Source organism: Staurois parvus, unplaced genomic scaffold (genome assembly GCF_062004578.1).
Source record: "Staurois parvus isolate SC_StPar_1 unplaced genomic scaffold, SC_StPar_1.0 ptg000780l, whole genome shotgun sequence".
NCBI lineage: Eukaryota > Metazoa > Chordata > Amphibia > Anura > Ranidae > Staurois > Staurois parvus.
The window spans coordinates 809288-832366 of NW_028318576.1; the positions used below are offsets into that span (position 1 = coordinate 809288).

Below are 23079 nucleotides of genomic sequence, written 5' to 3' on the forward strand. Positions count from 1 at the left end.
TATCATTTAGTTACTTACAATCATGTCACTGAGGAATATTCATTGAATCTCTTAGACATCTTTGTTGAAACTTTCCCAAATGTAGCCTATGTATGGTTGGCCTTAAATAAACCCAGTATATGGTTTTGCATGCCATATGAAAGCAACCAACACCACAGTCCAGTGTAAGCCCATGGAGATACCAAATTTCCCCGCAGCCAATGTTAGTCAATCTGCAGGGGAACTTGTGCTGCACTCAAAAATTAATTTGTTCTATTTATGGTATTTGTTCTCACTTTTTCACTCTCTGTAGGTGATTGTAGACACCTCTCCAGAACCTTTTGGGCAACAAGAAGCTCAGACTCAAAAACGTCAAGTTCAACAGCTGTGTCTTCAATAGGTACAGATTCTTCTCCTGGACTTTGTGCTAGGGCATCATGACTCACAAGCACCTAGATAGGACAAAAGAGAATAAACAAAAGCATCCTACACATAAAGATTATTTTAACAAGACCCGCATCAGACTGCTTTATCAAATTTATGAACTGAACTTACTGACCCCGTTCAATTTCATTCCACTAAAGGATTTATGTTATACATACAGTAGGTGGTAAGTAACAGAATGATTAGTTTAACATGAGACATTTAGCTACAGCTAGGTACGCAAAACATAACTACTTAAAAGAGAAGTAGGGCTCACTGGAGCACTGGGCTATGGAGGGGGAGGGAGAGGCTGGTTCAGGCTCTCAGCAGCTCGCTGAAAGGCTGAGCAAGGTGCCACTCCAGACTCTGGGATGGATCCTGACTTTCACCACTTACCCTCCAGAAGATTTACCCTCCTCCCAGACCAGGCCATTTTTTGCGATACGGAGCTGCGTTACTTTACCTTACAACTGCACAGTCATGCAGCACTGTACCCAAATTAAATTTATGTCCCACAAATAGAGTTTTCTTTTGGTGGTATTTGATCACATCTGCGGTTTTTACTTTTTCTGTTTTAAACAAAGTAAAGACTGACAATTTTGAAAAATAAACAATATTTTTTATTTTCTATTATAAAACATCCAATAAAAACATTTTAAAAATCTAATTTCTTCATAAATTTAGGCCAAAATGTATTCTGCTACTATTTTTGGTAAAAACAAATCTCAATAAGTGTATATTAATTAGTTTGCTCAAAAGTTATAGCATCTGCAAACTGTGAGATATATGCTGGAGTTTTTTTTATTTTTTATACTTGTAAACGTAGAATAAGCAACTTATAGTGGGACTGCAATATTGCAGTGGACATTTTACACTATCTGACACTTTGTGGAAACCAGTGACACTAATACAGTGATCACTTCTAGAAATATACACTGATTCCTGTACTAATGACACTAGTTGGGAAGGGGTTACCATCTAAGGTGGTCAAAGGGTTAAGTGTGTGCGTAGCTACAGTATGTGCCTGATGTACACTAGGTGGTGCTGCAATAAGAGGAAGTGATGGATTGTGTTCCAAGCTCTGCAGGGACACGCGATCGATCACTCCCTCTTGTCACTACAGAGTTGTGTGTATGTAAACATGGGTACAGCTCTGTTCTTTCTCCCTGTCCGACAATCTGTGGGTGCTGGCGAACATCTGTTTTCTGGAACTTTCAGATCGGCTTCTGCTGTGACAGTTCACAGCAGAAGCAATCCGCCGGCGGCGTGCGCATGCCCCCATAAGATAAAAGTTATATATATGATTTTGCACAGGAGAGCCGCCCTGTAGCAGGAAACTGCTAAAGGGTGGGGGTAAAGCAGTTAAAGTCTGGATCCCTCCCCAGCCTAGACTGGCTGAGTGACGGACTTAAGTCCACTGCCTGCTGAAAACAGGTCACAGAAGAGCAAAGCAAACTGCACTCCCGTGATCCACAGGAGAAGTACAACCAAATGAGCTTTCTCTGTACTTCTCCTTTAATGAGAAATTATTACTGTTTCTAAAAGCAAAATTTTCATCAGAAATGTAACAGTAAACTGAATTTCTGCTATTCTGCCAAGCTAGCTTACTTCACACTTTCCACAAGGGATACGGCATATATTGTCTGACAGCTCCATAAAAAAGTAACTACCACTTTATAATGTATAAGATTAAGTACATAACAGAGGTCCATTTTATTAGTATCACAAGCCTTTAATCCAGTCATAGCTCTGCTTTGTTATAGGCCCTGGTAAAGATATAAGAATCACTCTCAGTGCAGAAAAAAATGGAAAAATGGATCAGTGATAGTGTGAATTTATGTAAAGGAAAACATTGAGATCAATTAGGTCAATTTGACACCAAACAGCATGAAGTATAGGCAGAAGACCAGCTGCTTTGTTTGAGCCCCCAAGCCCCTAAATTTCACAAACTATATAAGTACTAGAAGGGTGCTCAATATAAGGGCATGTATCCTACAGGCTGTTATACACATAAGGCTAAGTTTACCTTTAAAATAAATAAATAGATAAATGCACATATTGTTAGAGGTAAAATTGTGTGCATTTATTATTTGTTTTCTCAGTAGCCTCTCAGTGCAATGTAACGCTCCTGCATTTTCCTCTTAAAGCTACACAGGGCTGTCAGTTTTAGATCTGCAGAAAGAGTGAATGAACTTTGAGGGCACTCATCAACACCCTCGCAGTCCATTGAAAACTACTAGCCATTTGCTATGGTGGATGATGTTTATTTTCTCACAGATAGCTGATTTTAAAATGCAGGAAAGCGAAAAGGGGGAGCAGAGGGGATGAGGGGGCTGCTGCATAATAACATGTTACGTGTTACATCCTAAACACGGATGTAACATGTAACACGTTGCTAAGGGTCACCTTATCCTTTAAACACTTCTAGTTATCTAGAGCTCCAAGATCAGACTGGATTAATGTACAGGAAGGGGAGTAAACATTTTAAAAAGTACTGTAGATAGCAGTGGTGAAGTACAAATTCAGTAACCCATAACAAAGGAAGAGCGGAAAACTCTTTAATAAGGTAGTGCAGATAGCAGTGATTAAGTACACATATAGTAACCCATAACACACAATCACATTAGCGAAAGATAAATTGCAGTCAGTTGAGTTCAGCTGATATGGTTACTGAGCTTTGTTGTTTGCCTAATTAAATTAGTCCAATTAGGATTAATTACCTAAAATGGATGAGTTATGATAATTGTATTAGTTAGCTAGCCCTAAGATAATTTTTGCCTAAAAATGTTCATTTTGAGCACAGATAAGTGCGAAATCTTTTATTTGTTCGCATGATATTGGCATTTAAATGTGCAAAAGACTTATTTTCTATGAACTGTTACAATATTTCAGTAAAATATGGTTTTATTACCACCTCTCAGCTCTCTTGGTCTGCACAACAGACACCTTACTGTACCATAACTTGTGTGATAATAATTGTGAGCTGACTTTTTGCTAAAGTCCTCAAAAAGTATGTGCTAAACACACCTGATTCGGCAATAAATGCCTTTAGCAAACTGAAAAATCCATTTTTGGATACAAAACAGTGAATAAGCTGCAGTGACAAAAATAATACATGCATTAGGCACTTATGAAAGTTTTTTATTTCATAACTGGATGCCAATGGAGAGATATAAAAGAATTAAGAGAATAAAGGGGAGGTCTCCTCTAGGAACAACTGTCACCAGAAAAAAACACTACATTGGAAGAGTTCCCCTCACCTCCTATTCCATTGACAACTGTCAAATTTTAGATTTCCTGTTACTTTCTGTCCTATTGACGGCTATAAAAAATGGACAGGAATTTTAAGAAAAGATTGACTTTACAACTGTACCTTTCATAAACCTACTCTTAACCCAACCTTTGTCCATGCTGAACAACTAATCTGGACTAAACACCCCACCCTAGCTTCTTGCTTAGGTAGCACAGTCTATTTCCACTAGACTGTTTACTGTATCTTCAGCAGAAGTCCTCTTCAGCACTGTCCACTTCTGGATAGTGAGCGATCATAGACTTGTATTGGACCATACTCTGAGAATGGAGATGTTGGTAGTATGAGGGCTTACTGTGCAGCACTGAAGAGAACTTCTACTGGTGGTGCAGTAAACCGATAAACATCATATAGTTGTGCGAGAGTTGAGCAAAAGGCTTGGGTAGAGGTTTTTAGTCCAGGTTAGTGCTAAAGAAGGTTTCACTAATGGTACAGTTGCCCTTATTTCTTCACTTACAAGCACTTTGGTACAGGAACAAATACCATAACTGACAAAATCTGAAAAACCTAAGCCGTAAAAGAAGCCTTCAAAAGGGACAGTTATCTGTTGGTTGTACTTTGATTCACACTGAACTTTCCTATTGTTTGTGTCGATCGGCTTTATCCGTGTGAGATGGGTTTGAATTCCTATACAAGTCTATGGGAATGTGAAACCCGCCTGAAGTCGGTGGAATGCAGGTCAGGTGGTGGTCAGCTTCAGGTCAAATGCACCCATCAATGAATTCTGAATGATCTCAGAGGTGTCTCAGCTTGATTTGAAACTTATGCCACTGACAAACACCCAAAGACTGTCATGACCATTATGCCAGTGACCATTACAAAGTTCTACTAGTCTCTGTATTCCACAATTATTTATTAATCTTACATTATGGAAGCTCCGCAAGAAGAGTAGCTCTCTATTTTGACTTTAAAATGGCCGAGCTTAGGAAGGAAATAAGCCAGTGGGTTGCTCAACCCACTAATGTACACCCATAATAATTATATGCATTTTGAGTGGACTTGTTGTCAAAGCATCCTTATTTTGCAGCACAAGAGTAGTTACACTTAAAGTGGTTCTAAGGTAGAAGATTTTTTATCCTGATGCATTCTCTGCATTAAGGTAAAAAAAACCTTCCTTATGAAGCTCCTCCCCAAGCCCCCCATTATGCTAACCTGAGCTCAACCTTGAACCAGCGATGTGCCTGAGAGCAGTTCTCTCTCTCCTCACTGTCCATGGGAGACAGTAGCAGGAGCCAAAGACTGTCAATCACAGCCTGTGAAGAGGGAGCAGGGGGCAGGGCCGAGCATACACAGCACAGTTTGGGATCGAGCCCACATGAGTGCCACCATAGAAAATGGCTTGCTATGGGGGCACTCAGAAGGGAGGAGGAGCCAAGAGCACCAGTTAGGGACCCGAGAAGGAGGATCATGGTTGCTCTGTGCAAAACCATTGAACAGAGCAGGTAAGTATATCATGTTTGTTATTTTTTAAAAAATCACTTTACAACCACTTTAGTGATCTACAATTCTTCATTATAAAACATAAGCATATATCTTATAAACTGTAACATGTTCTCTTTTAACACTTATGAATTGTTTCTATGCCTGTAATAATAATAACCATGGTTTAAAGACAGAAAGTAAGATATGTCTGCATTACTACAAATCATTCTGTAACCATTCTGATCACTGGCATGCATTATTGTTACCTTGGCAGCCTTTATGTGTTGAGAGACTTTCTCAAAGTTGCGGTTCAGTTCAGCCAGCTTTGGTTCTACCAATTCACGACAAGAATTACCACGACTGTTCATAAGAATTATGGCCTGGTCACGAACATTATCCACTCTGAGACTGACGTCATCAAGCTCTGACAGCAGGCGCTGAAAATAAACACCATAAATGACAATTATCTATATATTCTGAAACACACTCTTGTAAGTATGTTGCATTAATGTCAGTTAGCAACCTGAAATATTCAAATAAATTAAAGGTATCTGAATCTATATCAAATGCTTAAGGATCAGATAGGTTAATATATTAAAATAACCAATTTTGAAAGAGGATCTGTCATGACAGATTCATCCATGAGTCACATCCTTTGCTGTGAAGTTTAATAAGTTGCTCCACTGTTACTGTTATTTATGTAGCACTTTACATATAATAAATTCACGTCAGTCCCTGCCTTCAAGAAGCTTCAATTCTAAAGTCCCTATCTCATGCATGAATACACATACTAGGGCCAATTTAGACAGGATCCAGTTACCTACCAGTATGTCTTTGGAGTGTGCAAGGAAACCCACTCAAGCACAAGGAGAACAGAAGGAGGGAAACTCCCATATTTGAATTTGCGCTGGTCATTTGGGGAGCAAAGCTTTCAGAAACCTGAGCAGGAAGATGGAATCACTAAAACATACAGTGCTCAGCATAAATGAGTACACCCCTTTTGAAAAGTAAGATTTTAATCAATATCTCAATGAACACAAGAACAATTTCCAAAATTTTGACAAAACTGAGTTTTATAGAACATTTGTTTAGCTCATTACATGAAAGTAAGGTAAGGTTTATAATATAACAAAAACTACTCCATCTAGTATTTTGTATGTCCACCATGATTTGCAAGGACAGCACCAAGTCTTCTCGGCATGGAATGAACAAATTGGCAACATATTGCAACATCTATCTTTTCCATTCTTTAAGAACGACCTCTTTGAGGGCCTGGATGCTGGATGGCGAGTGATGCTCAACTTGTCTCTTCAGAATTCCCCATAGGTGTTCGATTGGGTTCAGATCAGGAGACATACTTGGCCAGTGAATCACTTTCACCCTGTTCTTCTTCAGAAATGCAACAGTGGCCTTAGATGTGTGTTTTGGATCATTGTCATGTTGGAAAATTGCACGACAACCAAGGGCACGGAGTGATGGTAGCATCTTCTCTTTCAATATAAAGCAGCACATCTGTGAATTCATGATGCCATGTTTCACTGTAGGCACCATCCATTTTTCTTTGTACATCTCACTTTTGTGAAGCCATACAGTTTTGAAGCCATCAGTTCCAAAAACATTTATCTTGGTCTCATCACTCCAGAGTCCCAGTAGTCTTCTTTCTTTTTCAGCATGGGAGCTGGCAAATTCTAGACAGGCTTTTTTGTGTATGGGCTTTACGAGGCTTCCTTTGTGGAAAACACCTATGCATGCCATTCCTCTGCAGTGTATGCCCTATTGTGTCACGGGAACAATCACCCCAGTTTGGCTTTCTACTTCTTTAGCTAACTGCAGTGAACTTATGTGGCGATTTTCTTCAACCCTTCTCATCAGAAGACGCTCCTGTTGAGGTGTTAACTTCCGTGGATGGCCTGGACTGAACGTCTTTGTGAGATGGTTGCAATTCCTTGTTTGTTAAATGTTTTTATCACTTTTGCTACAGTATTCTGACTGATAGGTAAAGCTTTGCTGATCTTCTTTTAGCCTTCACCTTATTTGCATAAAGACATTTTTTCTTTCTCAGGCCTTGTGACATTTCTCTTCCATGTGGTGGCATTGCTGACAGCATGAAATGGGAAGGGGTTTTCTTTGTTAATTAACTCCCTTTTATAATCAACTGTCTGCTGGCCACCTGCTTAATGAATAATTAGACTCACCTGTAGTTGAATTCTTGGTCATTAGGATTTTTTTGTCTAAAATATAGCTTTGCTCCTATGAATTTAATTGGGGTGTATTCATTTTTGCAACATGGTCTTGAATGAATTTGTTACGAAAAATACTTTTTTCGTGTGTGCAAATTAACAAATCTTGTTTGCAGTCAATGGCCCGCATTGGTGGGAGTATATTGTAGTATAGTGTCCCATAGAAAATGTTGATTCTGAAAGGAAAGTAAAAGTTTTCTGACAAATCTGTTGAGGTGTACTCATTTATGCTGAGCACTGTATGTGAAGCCATTGTGTGAATCAAATCAACAGCATATATTCAAAAAGATGATGTCTCTATTATTTGGTCTTAAATTCTAACATCGGGGTTGATTTAATTAAACTGTAGAGTGCAAAATCTGGTGCAGCTCTGCATAGAAACCAGAGCTGCACCAGATTTTGCACTCTCCAGTTTTAGTATTTCACCCCCTTTGTCTCTTTAGTAGAATTGTAAAATGAATCCAGAGCTGATTCACACATGTGCGGTGCGGATTGAAGCTCAGCTTTCAAAGCTAATTGATACAGTAGTTGTTCACAGGTTCATGATAGATTTACATCAGGTTCAGGACAGGATTAGCTCAGGGTCTTATCTTGTTCACACATATGTGGATTAAAAACGGCTCCCACAGAATTCAATAGCCTGTAATCCACACCTGAACCAGACCGCACTGCTCAGAAAGCGGACATGACTCTTTTTAAAACCGCACTAAATCCGCACTGCCAGTGCACCTGACATATGTAATCAGGCACCATAGGAAGCAATGTTTTTCCACATGTCATGTGGATTGGATGCGGTTCCAATCCACATATAAGTGAATGGGAACTAAGATGGCCATACACATTACAACCTTTTTGTACAATCTCTTTTAAATTTGCTAACACTACGTAAACACAATTTTCAGGTTATCAGTCAGGCCCTTGTACTACTTAATTGTGTATATATTTAAACGATTTTACAATCAGAAACAATTATAATATTGCGCATTAAAAATGTGCATCATTCCCCTAAACACCACACATGCATTATAAACTAAAACTTCAAGTATTTAGCAGATATTGGACTTTAATACCTATTCACTTTCATTCATGTGACAATAATATCATGGTACAGTAATCCTGATTTAGAACATCACTGGTAACAGTAATAACTGGTGTTCTTCTATACAAGACTAATATAAATGAGGCTGCTGCTATTTTGCTGCTCGGACATAGAATCTATCCAAGCTATCTGCATATTACTCATAGCCTCATTTATAACCACAGATGCAGAAACTTGCAGGCCAAGTTTAAAAAGCTTAAGAAAATTAGTTCTGGTTTACAAGAAGTCATCCAAAAGTAGTCAATGGCCACAAGACAGGCCAAACGACATGCAGGTCATTCAGAATTCAGTGTAAGTGAAACACTACCTTCACAGTTTCTTCTTTCTTGACAACTGGCTTTTTCTCAATCTCATCAAGGAGGGCTTCTGCTTGGTAGAGCCAAGTGCTTATGTGAGCAACATTCTCATCGAAAATCTCCATCTGACTCTGGTGATTCTAACAAAAGACAGAGATGGGGCATTGGCAGAAAGCAGTTAAGTGAATGGCCATTAATACTTGTTAATTACCAGAGGTGGCACTGAATGGTGACATTAGAGAATGGTCCAGAATTTAGGACACATAAAATGGGGAAGAGAGTATAATAAAACAACAGGTCAGCAAAAATGCATGGCATGACAGTGACTCTTTGAATATGTCATAACTAGTATCCCTGGTTCTCATGCGATTTCAAAGTGGTGCAATTTGGTCCCATTTAAAGCGCGACTTCAAAGTAGTGCTGATATAGATACAGGTGCGATTTTAGTGTCCTTTACCTTATAGTCTAGAAGAGTTACATCACACTGAAGTGGTGAAAGAGTAATGCAGGAACTATTTTTCAAATTGCGCTACTTGAAATTGCACCTATTAAGACAGTGCCATAGAAATACATTAGATGCGACTTCAGGTGCGATTTGTAAATCGTATGTTGCACCTGAAGTCACAGCGGTGTAAACCAGGGCTTACTGGCAAACCTGAAATTAACAAACAAAAAATTAAATATATAAAATATAACTTCACAAGAATTTTCTAAAGAACAAACAATACAAATTATACAGCATCCTGTAAGGATGGTGAAGCAGCAGTGAAATAAACAAAGCACTGATCTCCTTTACTCTCCTGAAATTACTCTTTTAGGAAACCCAAAAATTAGGTTTCACATATATCAAAGGAGAACAAAAATGTGAAAAAAATGTGTGCAATTACCAAAATCTGGATGCTGATATTTTATGGCGCCAGGGAACATGTGTTTTCATTAAAAAGAACAGAAAAGACTCTAAATTGTTAATTGTCCACAATAATTATTGCTATTAGATTTAGTGTGTTATGCTATAGTATTGCTGCTTACTTACCAGCAGAGTATTGCACCAATCCTCTGTCCAGGTACGTACTCTGCTCCAGCCAGCATTAAGGACACACAGCTTTTCTTCCAGGATGATCTCGCTTCCCTCCACTAGGCATTGCAGCGCTGCACTACTCTCCGTCACGCTGTTCAAATCAGCTTTCCTCCTCTCTAGCTCCTTCAGTACATTCTACAAAAGAAGCAGGCCTGATTATTCAGAGCACGCCGGCAAACCCTTCAAACTCCCTCTTGTTTCACACACTGTTTAGCAGCACAGGGCACTCACCATCTATTCTCCTCTCACCACTAACCTCAAAGTGCTTTAGTCACTGTAACTTACAACACCTATTATGTGCATATATTATTTTAAATCTGTAGAATGGCCAAAGCATAAAAACAGGAAATCGTGTTATAGGTACTACAGAGCTATACTTTATTCTACACCAAACCTAATGCTGTCATTTTATATATATATATATATATATATATATAATAACTTTATATATATATATATATATATATATATATATATGTATATATACAGTGGGGCAAAAAAGTACCATATTTTTCTCCGTATAAGACGCACCTGACCATAAGACGCACCTAGGTTTTAGAGGCAGAAAACAGGAAAAAAAAAATTCTGAACTAATGGACTGCAGACACAGTACAGGAGATGACCAGAGACTGCGGACAGCACAGGGATGACCAAAGACTGCGGACAGCACAGGGATGACCAGAGACTGCGGACAGTACAGATGACTGCTGACCTTTGGGGAGGTGGGGAGTGGGTACCTGAATTTGACAGGTACCCGATCTTACCTGTTCCTCGATCCAGCCGCGCGCTGTCTTCCCGGCTTCTGTAATGGCGCTCGGCATGACAGCCGGGTGCCCAGTGCGCATGAGCGAGAAGCACTTGCGCTTTGTGATTGGTCCGGCGGCTTCTGGGATCTGTCATGTGTCCCAGGTGCCGCCTTACCATTCACAAAGCGCACCGCTTCTTGCGCATGCGCACTTGGCACCCGGCTGTCATGCCCAGTGCCCACACTACAGAAGCCGGGAAGACAGCACGCCGCTGGATAGAGGAACAGGTAAGGTCCCGCTGCAGAGCTGAGCGGCCGGCCCGGTATTCTGACACGGCCGCGGTGGAAATACTGGACCGGCCGCTCCATATTCGCCTTATAAGACGCACTGACATTTCCCCCCCAGTTTTGGGGAAGAAAAAGTGCGTCTTATACGGCGAAAAATACGGTATTTAGTCAGCCACCAATTGTGCAAGTTCTCCTACTTAAAAAGATGAGAGAGGCCTGTAATTGGCATCATAGGTAAACTTCAACTATGAGAGACAAAATGAGAAAAAAAATCCAGATAATCACATTGGCTGATTTGGAAAGAATTTATTTGCAAATTATGGTGGAAAATAAGTATTTGGTCACCTACAAACAAGCAAGATTTCTGGCTCTCACAGACCTGTACCTTCTTCTTTAAAAGGCTCCTCTGTCCTGCACTCATTACCTGTATCAATGGCACCTGTTTGAGCTTGTTATCAGTATAAAAGACACCTGTCCACAACCTCAAACAGTCACACTCCAAACTCCACTATGGTGAAGACCAAAGAGCTTGCACAATTGGTGGCTGACTAAATACTTTTTTGAACGGTCTGGATAAAAGCGCACAGATGTGTCCCAAAGGAAATAAGTGAATGGTATATGTCAACTATGATTGGTGGGGAAAAAATTCACTGCTGCCATGGTAAAAACACATCAGTTTGTGGGAGGTATGAACAGGAGCCAGGCGCTGTGTAGTTTTGTGATAAAAATAATACACCTTGTATGGAGGTGTACCTTTAATAAGTCATATGGTAAAAAAATAAATAACCAGCCTGTGGCTTTAGGAAGCCAGGTTCCAAGATGGACGGCCCGTCCGCTCAGAGGGAAGCAGTGGAGTAGAATGCCTGTCAGTGGAGTAGAATGCATGCGTGCGAAACATGTTGTCCCGGCAACCGGCCTCTTCCTTCTAAAGCTGCGGCTCCAGCAAGAGTTCCCCCCCGCACTAAAAAGATGCAGAACCCTTTTTTTGGCCCGCACTAAAATCGGATCGCATGGGTATTCACACCTATGCGATCCAACTCTGCACATCGCATCGTGTTTTGCGGACCGATTTCGGGGTGTTGCTAACATACACACCCGCAGCGGTTCGCATGAACCGGGTGCAATTCTGATGCGGTGTGGAAGTCGCACAGAAAACGCTGCAAATTCTGCACCGCATCAGTGTGAACCCAGCCGAAAGTATATTTGCACTTTTGCAGCCAAACTAGGATAACACCTCCTTTATATTTGTTACAAGTTCCTATTAAAGCAGATCTCCACACGATTCGCCCCCTTGTTTTTTTTTTTCACGCTACTTACCTTAAAGCGCCATTGGCACATTTTAGATATTCAGCCATCCGGTGGATCCAGCATTGTCCTGTTGAGATCCTCTCATGGCCAGCCACAGCTCTGTCCCACGCCACCATGTTCTTTCTGAGGTCATTGAGGCCTCCTGATGATGTGCTAATAGGTACGCCCACTCCTCCTTTCCTGAATGAAAGGATATGCCTCCAGGGATATGTGATGTGCATATCCCAGGAGGCAGGGTGAGTGTGCATGCCATTCAACTAAGGTGAATGACAAGCATGGGGAGGCGGGGCTGGACATTTTTACTTAAAAAAAGGTACAAAAACAAAATAAAACACAGCGCAATACATATAGAGGATGGAAGGAGGAGTGGAGTGGAGGGAAATAGTGGAGATGGGTGAACGTGCGATTTAACATTGCGTAACGTGTAAAAATAAATAATTGCATCAAATTTGCTGCTTGTCTTATATTTGTTTAATTATTTTTATTGTTTGTATGATGTGTCAGTTTCAACACATAACAAATATAGGGGGTTTCTCAAATTTGACTGCAAGGGTAGAAATAAATTTTTTAGCAGTCCTAGGCATTACCGTATACTAGCAATGTTTGCATAATTTCATACAGGCTTCACCTTATTTTTTAAGCTCTGAAACATTGACTTTGCAGTATTTTTTTTTGTTTTGTTCTTTATTTGCCTTCTGTGTTTCCTTGAAGAGATTTACCTTCAATTCCTGTCTTGCAACCAGTCCAATAGGAAACTCTATTACAAAAACCAAACTTCTTTACAGTGTACAGCCTAAACAATTTTTATTTTTATTTTTGAATAAGAAAGGGTCATAACCCTTGATAGTTTATTTTTTGCCTGAGATTTCTCCTGCTTACTGTCCCAGAATGGCACGTGAGAGGAAAATTCTCCCCAAGTGCAACTCAAAATATTTGATTTTCCTTCACTTTCCATCTCGCTGACACTGGTCACCAGGACAAATAGGGAAGTTCAATATCCCTAGCAGAGACACAGACAGCAATAAAAAAAAAACCTAACAATGGTTCTATTACCTTCCCTACTTTATCCAAACAAAAAAAAAGTTTAAGTTATTAGACTTCATTCACACAGGGCGCATATATTGTATGTGTTTGCACACACCCACATGTATGTCACATTGGGAGCAGCGGCTGTGTCCATGCAGCCACTGCGTTCCATTTGACAGCAACTGGGCTGACTGCACGGAGATGCATGGAACACCAGTGCATAACCATGCAGGTAAACACAGCCCTCCATGGGCATGCGGTTATGTACGTGCTGTGTGAACGAGGCCTTAGATACACTTTACCTGAACAGTCTCTTCTTTTTTAGCAAATCAGCTCCACAGCCTTTGAAGGCCCCTAAGAGTAAAGCCTTCAACAGCACATATAAGCTAAGCCCTGGTTTAGATTAAAGTGTATGTCAAGGCAAAAAAAAAAAACCAAACATACTTAGTACATCTCTGAACTACATGCACATTTCATCTTGCTTTATCCTATATGCTATATTTACCAGCCTCAAGTATAGAAAATAACTGTTAATGTATCATATAATGTATAATGTAAGGAAAAGAGATTAGTCTCCAAATACGGAAAGGTTTCTTCACAGTAAGGGCTGTGAAAATGTAGAATAGACTCCCTCAAGAGTTGGTTCTGGCCAGCTCAGTGGATTGCTTTAAAAAAGGCCTGGATTCTCTCTTAGATACACAGAATATAACTGGTTACTAACATTTATAGGTAAAGTTGATCCAGGGAATATCCGATTGCCTCTTGGGGGACCAGGAAGGATTTTTTTCCCCTGAAGGAGCAACTTGGATCATGCTTTGCTGGGTTTTTTTTGCCTTCCTCTGGATCATTAGTGGGTATATGATTATAACCTTATTTTTTGGTTGAACTGGATAGACTTTTGTCTTTTGCAGCCAGACTAACTATGTAACTATGTATGAGAAATAAAGTGCGCTCCTACTCCTCTTTAAGATGACAAAACAGCTCTTAATTTTTAAACACGTTGTTAGCCCAGCCTTTTTAATTTCTGACGGATTACAAAGAACACAGACCTCTCCTCACTGGAAGGTATCAGATCAACAAGTATCCTTTGCATTCATTGAACAGATATGCCAAAACACTTTCAATGGTATATTTAGCAGACCAAAAGAGAGCAAATAGGAGAAATTCATTGTTAGGATTACATCCACTTTAAGGTTCTTTTTGCCATTAATTTACAAGGAAGAAGCATTTTTAACCTGCACAACTGTTCTGTTTAATTTATGAATTATTATCCAATTAACAAATGTCTGGCCCTCCTAGAGAAACTAAATTCTTTTTCAATAAAATGATTTCTACAAGTTGAAAATAATTCCAAAGTACAGAAATTCTGCCGCCAACAAAGTTTAAAGAGTAAAGAAAAAGCATTAATATAAACAGATTCAGTAAATATCCATCAACAGAATTTATGCAGCATGCAATTTGCAATTTGAAGCGATTAAAGATTCATTATCCAAAAGTAATTTGCATCCTGGTGCAGCTAAGCCACAAGTGAGTTATAATTAAGTCATTTAATAAGTCAGGCACAATTTGTTTTTGCTGTGTACTCATAATTCAGAAAGAAATCTCAGCCCAATTAATGCTGATGCAGTGGCAAGCTGTGTGTATTTTGTTATTTGAGGAAGGGATCGGAGCATGTATGATTAAATAAAGTGCTTTGCACACAAATACAGAGTAATGAAAATAGCTGGTTCATAGCTGAACTGCACAGTGTTTGATTTTCGAATTATGGTCTTTTAAAGTGGCCAGACAAAGTCCAATGAATGCAAATAATGCTACAGGTTTTAGTATTGCTTGTGACGATCAGGTTAATGCAGGGGTGTGATAATGAGGTTTTCTGAGTACCCAAGTGCTCATCACCTCAAGCAGAAAATTAAATATGCTGTTTTTTGCTCTTTTCTTTATTTACTTTATGTACTTTACATCCATTCTCATTATTTAGCAAGAGTTTACTTGTCAACCCACTTTGAGCTCAGACTGCCACGGACCCCCTCCCAGCCTATGACTGGACAGTGGACTGGTAAGGACAATCAGCACAGTGGTGAGCTCATGTATCTTCAGATATATATATATATATATATATACACACTGTATACACTGCTCAAAAAAATTAAAGGAACACTTTGAAAACACATCAGATCCCAATGGGGATAAATATCATGCTGGATATCTGTACTGAAATAGACTGGGTAATGTGTTAGGAATATAAGGATTCCCCATCAACTGATGGAAATTAAAATTATCAACCTACAGAGGACTGAATTCAAAGACACCTACTAAGGAAGCCAGAATCTGAGGCATAACACGTATAGGTGGAAGTAGCTGAGCCCTAGAAGTTTTAACCTGAAGATCATTGGGGAAAGCGTGGTGGTGAGCCATGTAACAAAATTCTATATTATATGCTGGCTTGTTTCTTACATTTTGTAAGTGTTTTTCATCTGGGCGATAATAGATTGTTTTATAAATAAAGAGTAGTATGATTCCATTTTTCTGTTTTCCATAATACATATTCTATGAGAGCACCAGCTGGACTAGTGTATACTGTGGCTGTGCCGGGAGATAAGCTGGAGGAAGACCACAGAGGGTGTACACAAGTCTGTTCACATGTTGAGCACATAATGTGGTCTTAAGGTGAGCAGTGGAAAAATTCCGGTAGAGAAGACTCCTTGCCATCAATACCCAATATGCCATCATACCCAATATGTGCTGTTATGACCACATGATCTGTGGTAATTTTTTCTGGTAAGAGACTGTGAGTGTTGGCAGTGGAGAATCTCTTTCTCTCTTTTGTGGCACAGTTTCTTCCTACGGATATGGGCTTTTTATGATTTTCAGTCACACACTATGGACTTATTTTGAGGACTATATTTGATTATATGTTTTTTGTATGTATATGTGGGGTGAACTAGTGCTGCACATTGTTTTAATATTTTTATTGTATGTTGCCTGCATTTTTTGACAGCTGCTGTTTTACCATTTGTGTCACATTTAGTGCAGGTTTTTATCATCAGTGCTCATCCTATTCCTCCTTGCACAAAGGAGCAAATACCAGTCCTGGTGATGGGTTAAGGACCTTCCTACTGCCCTGTCCAGCTCTCCTAGAGTAACTGTCTGTCTCCCGGAATCTCCTCCATGCACTTGAGACTGAGACTGTGCTGGGAGACACAGCAAACCTTCTGGCCAGGAGTTGGACTGCCTGTGCAACCTCTGTAGGGTCCAGGTATCGCCTCATGATACCAGTAGTGGCACTGACCCTAGCCAAATGCAAAACTTGTAAAAAAAAACAGTAAGAAAAGATGGGTAGGGAAAATAATGTCTGTGGCCTCCACCTGTAAAAGCATTTCTGTTTTGGGGGTTGTCCCATTGTTGCCCATCTAGTGTACCTGTTAACACCAAAGCAGCTGAAACTGATTAACAACCCCCTCTGCTACTTAACTGACCAGATCAGTATCCTGGGAGTTTAATGGACTTGATACTATACTCTGATTAAAAAAGTGTTCCTTTAATTTTTATGAGCAGTGTATATACACATAAACTGTATATTGTATGTCTGATCAGGGGTCCAAAGCAATAGTTACTGTAGCTTAAGAACTCTCCTTTAATCTCTTGCCGACCGCGCATAGCCGAATGACGGCTTCACCGCGGCTGGCCAGTTCTGGGTGGACGTCATATGACGTCCTCCCAGAACGCGCTGTCCTGCGCGCCCCAGGGGGCGCGCACCCGGCGATCTCCGTGATCGCTGTGTCCTACGGACACAGCTGATCACGTGATGTGGTAAAAGGCCAATCACAGCGGCCTTTTACCACGTGATCAGCGGTGTCCAATGACACGCTGATCACAGGGAAATGCAAGTGCCGGTTCTCGGCTGCACTTTCTTCACGCTGTCAGATCGTGAGGAAAGTACTGCCGAGAACCGGCAGTTGTCAGAGCGGGGATCGGCACCGATCATCAGGGCACTGATGATCAGTGCCCTGATGATCGGTGCCCAGCAGTGACACCCGCAAGTTCCACCCAGCAGTGCGCCCACTAGCTCCGCCCACCCGTGCCCAGCAGTGCCCCCACCTGTGCCCAGCAGTGCCCCCACCTGTGCCCAGCAGTGCACCCACCTGTGCCACTCTGCAGTGCCACCTACCTGTGCCCAGAAGTGCCACCTACATGTGCCCAGCAGTGCCACCCACCTGTGCCCACCAGTGCCACCCACCTGTGCCCACCAGTGCCACCCACCTGTGCCCACCCACCAGTGCTGCCCACCAGTGCCACCCACCAGTGCAGCCCAGCAGTGCTGCCAGTCAGTGCCACCAGTCAGTGCCCAGGGGTTGTGCCAGTCAGTGCCGCCAGTCAGTGCCCAGCAGTGATGCCAGTCAGTGCCGTCTATCAGTACCCATAATCAGTGTCACCTATCAGTGCCGCCTATCAGTGCTGCATATCAGTGCCGCCTATCCGTGACCCCTAATTAGTGCTGTCTATCAGTGCCGCCTATCCGTGACCCCTAATTAGTGCTGTCTATCAGTGCCGCCTATCCGTGCCACCTCATTAGTACTGCCTATCAGTGCCCTTTAGTGCTGCCTATCAGTGCCCATCAGTGCCGCCTATCAGTGCCCATCAGTGCTGCCTCATCAACGCACATCAGTGAAGGAGAAAAAATACCTGTTTGAAAAATTTTATAAAAGAAACAAATAAACTTTTTTTTTATTTAAAATTTTTTGCAATTTTTTTATTTATAGCGCAAAAAGTAAAGCGCCTAGTGGCGATTAAATACCACCAAAAGAAAGCTCTATTTGTGAGAAAAAAATGATCAAAATTTCATATAGGTACAATGTTGCATGACCGCGCAATTGTCAATCAAAGTGCGGCAGCGCTGAAAGCTGAAAATTGGCCTGGTAAGGAAGGGGGTATAAGTGCCTGGTAGGCAAGTGGTTAAAGCAGAACTTAGAGTGGCTCTAAAGTAAATTTTTTTTACTCTAATGTATTCTCTTCATTAAGGTAAATAACACCCACTAACTGTCCTAACCAGCTCTATCCCTAAACACTTACCTGACCTCCCATCACTGCTCCCACACTAATCTGGATGCAGCACAGCACCAATGCTGTCAGTCAAACTCCTGTGAGGACAGAGCAGGGGCGTGGCTTACCGAATCTGTGTGTGTCTATCTATGGATTCACACGGCCCGGCTCAGAAGCACATGCGCACTAGTGCCTCCTAAGGACCAAGCTTGCCGGCAGGCCAGATTGCCAAAGAGTAGGTAGGGCCCACTCTGTACAATATTGTTGCACAGAAAAGGTAATTATAATATTTTTAACAAAAAAAAAAGCATTTATTATCATTTTAAGGTGATATTAAAGGCAGATTTTTTTTTTGTTTAAAAATAACAAACATGTCATATTTACCTGCTCAGTGATGATGCACAGAGCAGCCCTGATCCCCCTCTTCTCAGGCCCCACGTTGGCACTCCTGGCCCCTCCCTCCTGCCAAGTGCTTCCATAGCAAGCGGCTTGCTATGGGGGCACCTAAGCAGGCTCGCTCCCAAGCCACTGTTCTGTGTGTCCATTCACACACGGAGTGCAGCTCAGCCCTGCCCCCTCACTCTCTCCTCACTGGCTGTGATTGACAGTAGCGGGAGCCAAGGACTACTGCTGCTGTATCAGCCAATGAGGAGGGAGAGTCCCAGGAGAGCCGAGGCTCTCGTGCACATCGCTGGATTGAGATGGGGCTCAGGAAAGTTTTAGGGGGGCTGGGGTGACTGCTGCACACAGGTTTTTCACCTTTATGCATAGAATGCAAAAGGGTAAAAAAACCTTGAGCCTTCACAGCCACTTTAACTGTATCTGAGAAACGCCGACTGAAAATGCTAATTAATTCATTTTTTATATTGAAAGCAAACTCACCCATCCATCTATGTCTCCATGATTTATTTTGCTGAAAATCACTTTGAAAAACGCCCCCCGAGCATTCCTAGTGAGGGCCATTTTGAGTAAGGGCTAGTTCACACCAGAATGCAGTGCAAATAAACTTGTGCTCCTTTTGTGTTCCCCGCATCAAGTTCAAAAGGCACTGCACAGCAGGTATCAATGCAATGCTAATGACACCCAAATGTAGGTTGCAAATGCAATGAATTTGCCTGCATGCGAACCCCATGGTACAAAAGTACCATGCAATTTGGTTGCAGCACATTTTGCATGCACTACTTTTGATGCAGTGCAGTGCAATTTCAGCCCATTTAAAGGAATAGGCTGCAAACACACTGTACTCAAATTGCACAAGAGCACAATTTCTGGTGTGAACTGACCCTAAGGACAGATGATTTATGTAGCATTTACTTCCTTGAATCCATCTGCCCTTAGCTTAGGTGTGCAGGCAGGAGAGGGTGTTTAACTGAGAAGCCCCTCCTCCGCTTCTCCAGATGAAAGAAGGAAAAATGTCCATGAATACTCTTGGGATGTATGACATCATTTTTGCCTAGGTTACAAATCAAGAAACAACTGAAAAAATAAAAAAAAAAAAATAAATAAACAAGTATTTAAATGATACCTTCCTTTTTATTAATGCTAGCAGCAAAAGAATTAAATATAGGTAAAGTTGACAAAGAGAGTTTCACTTTAAAGATCTATCATAATGAATTTCCTCTACCAATAGCCCCCATCTCCTCCTCCTACTTTTGATCTTGGGCCTTTAAATAAATTAAACAAAGGCAATGCAGCCATAATTTAACAAGTAAAAATGTAAGGTAAAAAAAAGTTGCCTGTCACAATATTGTTGCACAGCATGTTCCCTGATCACTATCTACCCAAAAATAAACAATCTTGGGTGGAGTTCTTATTTGGTTACAGTTTTACTATTACTTTATTGCATTACATTAGATAAATGTAATTTTGCAATAATTGTATTATTAAAAAAAAAGATATTTTGTACCATATTTATGGTACAATCATTTTGTTCCAAAAACATATCACAAGCGTCTGTGAAAAAAAAAAAAAAAAAGAAAGAAAATCCAAGATTATACATAGGAAAAAAATCTCTGGGTCTTATCAACTAAAAGAAAATGTTCAAGAACAGCAAGAAATCACAATGAAGACTAAATTTACCCCTGTGCTGCTGATTAGCATGAGTGTGTGAATGTTCATGTCCCAGCATGATCTCCTACCTGATCCTGTAAAGCATACTTTCTTGTTAAATAACGTGTTGGTCCTCATTCACAGTGTGCATTTAACCTCCATAGAAAGTCTTTTTATTACTGTGGCTTTCATGCATGTATGGTTTCTATTTAATGCGTTGCTTAAGATGTTGCTTACTTACCTGTATCTACATGTCCCCTTTGCCCCTACACACACCACTCACTCTTATTGTTCTTATGTAAATAAAAAAAAAAGCACAAAAAACTCTATGCAGTAAGAAGACCTAATAATGAATTAAATACTATTTCTGAAATATGTGTGTGTGCTTAACTAATATCTCTGTTTAGAAAAAAACTCATGATAGAAACAGGCATAATCCAAAAAAAGGAGCCACACTAAAGAACTCAAAGGCCATTCTCTCAGAAGAAAGGCTGTATAAGTATAGGCATTTATCATTACAACAAGCATTCATAGCTAGCAATGAACTAACACTGGGCATAGATTATTTGTTTCGTTTTTTTTTTTTCGTTCAGCCATCCATACGAGTGAAGTGGTTTGAGAAATCCTCCCTGCGGGGATATGGTATTCTGACAGAGGGACTCCTCAGCTACACTGATTAGCGAGTGCAGCCTTTTAAACAGAGAAGGCCATACATGGATCGAAATTCTACTGAACCAGCCAAAGTTTGATCCATCTATGGTCAGCTTTCGCCTTGCAGGTGCATTTTGCATGGCCACAGTAAAGATAGCATGTATTATCTATTGCAATATGTGCACTATGGCTTTTTTTTTAAGTCACTGTTATAGTGATATTAGCATATATTCAAGATGTATTTTTTTCCACATAAAAGGCAACTACAAGCTGACTAAAATATGTAGGCTAGCCCCAAAAAACATTAAAGAAAAATCTAATTTTGATTCTAGGTATGCAACCACTTAGCTGGCATACAATCAACCGCTGGACCGGGAATTGTTTAGCAAACCACATTTGTTAGAGGATAGCCATATGTATGCTTTCAAAGCAGTATGTATATGTGCACCATAAATACTGTGATTATATGCATGAGTTGTTCAACTTAGTTTGTGGGCTTATTGACTGACTGCAAATGTGTATATACTTTACTAAATGATGCCCACTGAACAGAGCTTTTTCAGTACACACTGTTCCCATTGAACTGTACACTTTTCTGTTGCCAGGATTTAAGATCTAATGACAGCCAGATTACAAAGATGCGTGACCGTGAACTTTGCCTGACCCAAACAAATCACATAGTTTTCTTTCTAATTTTTGAATGGTTAAAGAAGAACATTGCTATAGCCAAGCATGAAATTCAACCTGGATAATTCAAAGCTGTCCACTGTAAAAGTCGTAACTTTGTTCTCTAATGTTAAAGTTATTTGATTTATGTTAAAGTGTATGCATAGCTTAGACTTTATTTTGGAGTGGAAAGATCTCTGCCAGGTTTTATTGCTGTCTGAAGACCCCCGAGGAAATCCACCCTCTCCATTTTTCTGGTGGTGATTGTCTCTAAGACAGAAAGTAATGGGAACTGTAAAGTTTTACAGTTGTCACCATAACAAGAGGTAGAGGTAAATCTTCCAACAGGGACACTTGTCCCGGTGACAGTTCCCCTTGTTTTTCAGAGATTTTCTTCCTGTTCCATCTCTGTAACAGAAAGGGATAGGAAATCTACCAAATAGGACACAGACAACAAAAGATAAGCTGACAGAGGATTTAAATCCAAAAGTTAAAAAAATAAACTGTTTTAGCTACACATACATTTTAAACCCACTAAGGAGTGTCTTAACGTCTTCCCTCATGTTTTCCTCTTACCTCCCTTTGCAAGTACAATATTTCCTTTCTCCATTATGAAAATATGGCTCTCTATTGGAAGCCCTTCATCCCGACATGAGCATGCTCTAGAACAGTGGTCAGCTTGCAGAAGGACAGAGAGGTAATGATAACAATGTTGAAGTGTAATTAGTTTTTCTTTTGACTGAAAGTACAGTGAGTAGGAAAACCACCTAGCTAGACAGCAGGCTACCTCTACCCAATGTATCTAAGATTGCTGCCACAAGCCCAAATAAATCGGCTTTCATGAACGACAGCCACTGTGCCATATGTTTGCCTGTTGTCTCTAAAACATGGGAATACTATTTTTTAGTTCATCAAAACAACCACATTTCACACTCCCGAGATGCTCATAATGAGACCACTGACAATAGATTCTTATTATAATTCAACCCTAGATATCAATTTCAGTATCAGTATATTGTAAAGGTGATGTACATATTGTAACATTCCACAAAAAGTCAAACATTTTAGGGGATTAATGTCGTCAATATGCAGTTCTTCCTCTGAGATTCAACTGTCTTTGTGGTGTTTATTGTGCATACAGATATACATTTATTTTATTAATTATAGGCATTTAAATATATCACCATATGCAGCCCTTTACATATATTGTACATTCACATCAATCCCTTCCCTCAAGGAGCTTACAATCTAAGGTTCTTATATCACAAGTATGCATGCACATACACACATACAAGGAGCCAAATATTATACCACCATGTCTGGCCAAAAAATCCAATTCATGTTTATTCATAGAACTTGTTAAAAAAAATAAAAACCTTTAGTGGCTAAATGTTAATTTGAAATTGTCTGACCATTATCTAATATCTATGATCAGCTTGCAGAAAACAAGAGACCTATC

The 23079-nt window shown here is 40.3% G+C and overlaps 1 protein-coding gene across 9 annotated transcripts in view; it reads right to left on the reverse strand.

Moving 5' to 3' along the window:
* The window catches only part of UTRN (utrophin), a 943118-nt gene that overhangs the window by 589915 nt on the left and 330124 nt on the right, over window positions 1-23079 (reverse strand). For all 9 annotated transcript variants that reach the window (XM_089654601.1, XM_089654598.1, XM_089654599.1 and 6 more), the window contains 4 exons: window positions 9803-9982; window positions 8781-8909; window positions 5401-5571; window positions 276-431 (listed from right to left, as the gene is read on the reverse strand). In XM_089654601.1, coding sequence (XP_089510727.1) covers window positions 276-431; window positions 5401-5571; window positions 8781-8909; window positions 9803-9982 — 636 coding nt within the window. The remainder of the gene's footprint in view (window positions 1-275; window positions 432-5400; window positions 5572-8780; window positions 8910-9802; window positions 9983-23079) is intronic.